The 3,678-nt window shown below is 52.1% G+C and overlaps 1 protein-coding gene across 1 annotated transcript; it reads right to left on the bottom strand.

Annotated features, from left to right (window-relative positions):
* Nucleotides 1–701: 701 nt before the first annotated feature.
* On the bottom strand, nt 702–2,911 carry LOC125508405 (amino acid permease 3-like). Its single transcript, XM_048673111.1, has 3 exons — nt 2,104–2,911; nt 1,760–1,902; nt 702–1,659 (listed from the first exon to the last, which is right to left on the bottom strand). Exons 1-3 carry the CDS (start codon nt 2,762–2,764, stop codon nt 1,024–1,026), a joined length of 1,440 nt encoding a protein of 479 aa, XP_048529068.1. The 5' UTR covers nt 2,765–2,911; the 3' UTR covers nt 702–1,023.
* Nucleotides 2,912–3,678: the final 767 nt, after the last annotated feature.

Below are 3,678 nucleotides of genomic sequence, written 5' to 3'. Positions count from 1 at the left end.
TCCGCAAAGAAAATAAAGAAAGCAACATAAATGGTCCATGTGACCGCGCTTTCGTGACTAGTACCCTGCGTACCCATCCTACTTGGCTGTCCACCCATTTCTTCTTTGGATGAGAGAAAAGAGCTTATCATCAATGATCTACCTAAGATTCCCCACTTGCTAATCCAGATATTCTCTGTAAACAGTGTCCCCCAATTATTTGTTTTAAAAACCTTGGACCATTTCCTTTTGTGGGGCACAAGTTAAAGTAAAATAACTCGGCACTTTTTGTAAGCTCAAGAGCATACGCTTGCACCTCTGTAATGATTTCATCAAGGTTCAAAACATCTACTCCCTCCGTTCTAAATTACTCGTCGCATAAATGGATGTATCTAGAACTAAAATATATCTAGTTACATCCATACCTGCGACAAGTAATTCGGAACGGAGGGAGTAGTTGAGATTACGGATATTGAGTTGATTTTAGTGAACCCCAAAATTATTCACGTATGGTTCAAACAACAATAGGTCTTTATATGATTTCGAAGACTATATGTATTCCTAACAATATATATAAGGATCCTATATGTAAATGTCATGAGAGCTGAGGCACAAGGATATTTTTCTTAGGTGAGGTTAGGTCTCAATCGATTGAGACATACACATAAGATCTCATGAATATAGCATCAAACGGGATATACCTAAGTCTCACTCGACTAAGATTTAGTGAAACTGAAAGTTTTATCTTGTCTTCACATGTATATACTGGATTTTTTCCCCTCTGGTACACCAGATTGTACAACAAAAATTAGGTCCCCTTTACAAAAAAGGAGCTACTTTGCATAAGGCACCCTACGCTCTTAATCTTCATTACAGAGAGCACCTCCTGCCGTTCTGCTTAGGCCCCTCATTTTCCGAGGAGTGCAACCAAAGGCCGCCTAATCCGTTAGGTGCAATAACTAGGTTCAACAAGGGCCTCTCGGCGAACGTGTAGTATGTATGTATAGCATGCGGTTATAACTAAGTTGATGCACGTGCGGCAAATCAGCCGCTGAACGGCTTGTACACTTTGAGAGCTTCGATGACGTTGGCGATGGAGCCCGCCGCGGCGGCGATGGAAACGATGAGGCATCCGACGCTGAGCATCCTAAGGCAGATCCCCTGCATGCTCCGGCCGGGCACGCCGCGCTGCCTGATGTACATCTCGACGGGGAAGTAGACGGTGAGCGGCCAGAAGGAGACGGCGCCGAGGAGTCCCACCACGTTGCCGAAGAACGGGAGCAGCATGGCGAAGACGGTGGTGAGGCAGACGAAGGCCGACCGCCACGTCAGCCGGAACACGCTGAGCGCGAATGGCCCCACCCGGAACTCGCGGGAGATGAAGGCGCTGTCTGGCCATGTGGACGCGGCCCAGCGCTCGACGAAGGCGAAGATGGGCTGGCAGAAGACCTGGTAGGCGCCGACGAGGTGCACGACGATGGCCACGTTGGCGATGTCCAGCAGCCAGAAGGGCTCGTAGAATCCGAACCCGGTGAGGAGGTTGTCGGGGGCTGCGTCGCCGAACGCCGCGTACCCCATGCACCCGCACAGCATGTAGAACACCGTCGTCGTCGCCACACTCAGCCGCGTCGCCTGCTTCATCACCTTCGCCTCAGACGGCGGCGGCGCCCTGATCGTGTCCTGACAAACACCCCTATGTCAGCCAACGATAACAAATACAGAGCAAACTAGGAATTACACTCGCTGAGCAGAGGACAGCTCGGTCATGGCTTTTACGTACTTGGATTTCTATGAGGATGTTGGAGAAGGAGTAGGCGAAGGCGATGTCGCCAAATGCCTGCAGGCTGCGCCACACCTTCTGCGTGGCCGTGATACCGACGCCGATGCTGATGCCGGTGAGGCTGCCCTTGATTCCACCATCGGCTGCAATTTCATCGTCTTAAGTACTGTAGGATAACTTTTTATATACTAATAAGAGGGCAAAAAAGGTACTTTTTCTGCCCACTTTTATAAGACGATTTTAGACAATTCAGACGGTACCCAAAACAGTTCAAAGCTAGCTGTCCAAAACGTCTTATAATAACGAACGGAGGGAGTAGTATGTTTGGAGTTCCGACGACATACATATGGTCTGGGTGATGCCGAGGGAGAGTCCAATGCCGGAGTAGGTGAAGGACATGACTGCGGCGACGATGGACAGCCACCATATCTGATCGAAGTCGGGGATCTGCGAGAACACGATCTGCACGAGGCCGAAGAGGATCATGTATGGGTTGCTGGAGCTCTTGCACGGGTCGGCGTGTCCGTTGGCGTGGAAACAGTCGGCCCTCCTAATGGCCCGCATGCTGATGGAGGACGCGATGGTGTAGCCGATGGCGACGCCGACGAGATTGGCGTACTGGATGACACCGCAGAAGATGACCTTGGGACCGCCGAGGTTGGAGCGGACGGCGTCCATGTAGGTGTAGTTGCGCTTCCCGGTGGCCGGGTCACCCGTGCGGTAGCACTCGGCGAGCAGGGTGGAGGTGTAGTAGATGACGGCGGCGAAGAGGAGCATGACAGCGGGGCCAGCTACCCAACCGAGCTGCGCGATGGCCCAGGCCAGCGAGAGCACGCCGGAGCCGATGACGGCGGTGATGATGTGCGCACTCGCCGTCCAGAACGTGCCGGAGCGGCGGGGCCGGCCGTCGTCGTCCATCCACGCCGCGTCCCCGGCGTTCCCGGCCTCCACGGACACCTCCATGGGCGCCACCACTTTCTTGGCGCCGCCGTTGCCTACCGCCATCACTTAAATTGTGCTGCTACTCGACAATCCTCGGCTAGCTTGACTTTCTCGTAGAGAGAAGCTCAGCGCAAGCAGGTAGTTGACGACTTGGAGAGTGGTGTGTTCTTGGCGAGGGTGGAGGCGTGTGCCTGTGTGGGGAAATGGGAGGGAGGAGGGGAGGTGTATATATAGAGGCTTTGGCTTTGGCGCTCCGTGTGAACACTGTTGAGAATCCTAGCCTCCTTGCTTTTGCAGTGCGACTGTTTTGAGTTTTTGTTGACACGCTGGCATCGAAATGACGGCAAAACATAACATAGTTGCCAAGCTGTGCTGGTGTACTTTAGATGACCGTCATGGAAGCTGATTTCGATTTCTTTCTACCGCATGGAACACCTTGTTGATTGCTCATAGACTAATAGTTCCTTCCTTTGAACCTGTACGGTTGTTAGACGTCGAATCTGCGGTCAAGAGCTTAGGTTTAACGCATGATGTACTTACGGTACGCATACTCTGGTACTGTACTGATAAAGACCCAATCATTTATCTCGTCACGTCTTCATTATTGCCAATCAAATTTGGTAAGAATCTCGTGCGCCAAGATTCGATCACATCGCGCACAGGCACGCGGATTCTCCACGGCTCGCCGCGCTAGCGACGTGGGCTGAAACATGACGTGGTGGAGCCTAGCTGGCAGATGGGACGCGGCACACGCTCAAGGTCGAAGCGCGCATGCATGCTCCGAGGTCAAACATGTCCGTGTCAGTCAGCGGTGAACCGTGTCTTCACGCGGCGTTGGCACTGCCCCAAACATCCGCCGCTCACATCGGCCGTATTTGGTTGCTCGTATCATCTACTATTTCTAAACTTAATTTAATTTAAAAGCCATGTTTCGACTGGACGTTTTTGGAAGCCCAACCAGACCTACACACAAAGAA

Source organism: Triticum urartu, chromosome 5 (assembly GCF_003073215.2).
Source record: "Triticum urartu cultivar G1812 chromosome 5, Tu2.1, whole genome shotgun sequence".
In the NCBI taxonomy this organism is placed as follows: domain Eukaryota; kingdom Viridiplantae; phylum Streptophyta; class Magnoliopsida; order Poales; family Poaceae; genus Triticum; species Triticum urartu.
Note: the sequence above shows the minus strand (reverse complement) of the source record. Positions and strands in the feature narration are given on the sequence as shown.

What these genes read in the sequence shown, in the direction of transcription:
- LOC125508405 (XM_048673111.1), bottom strand. Translation starts at nt 2,764, where the DNA reads ATGGCGGTAGGCAACGGCGGCGCCAAGAAAGTGGTGGCGCCCATGGAG. An exon ending in CGGCATCACCCAGACCATAT is followed by an intron (nt 1,903 to 2,103) that starts GTATGTCGTCGG and finishes ATGAAATTGCAG; the next exon opens with CCGATGGTGGAATCAAGGGC. An exon ending in ACATCCTCATAGAAATCCAA is followed by an intron (nt 1,660 to 1,759) that starts GTACGTAAAAGC and finishes GGTGTTTGTCAG; the next exon opens with GACACGATCAGGGCGCCGCC.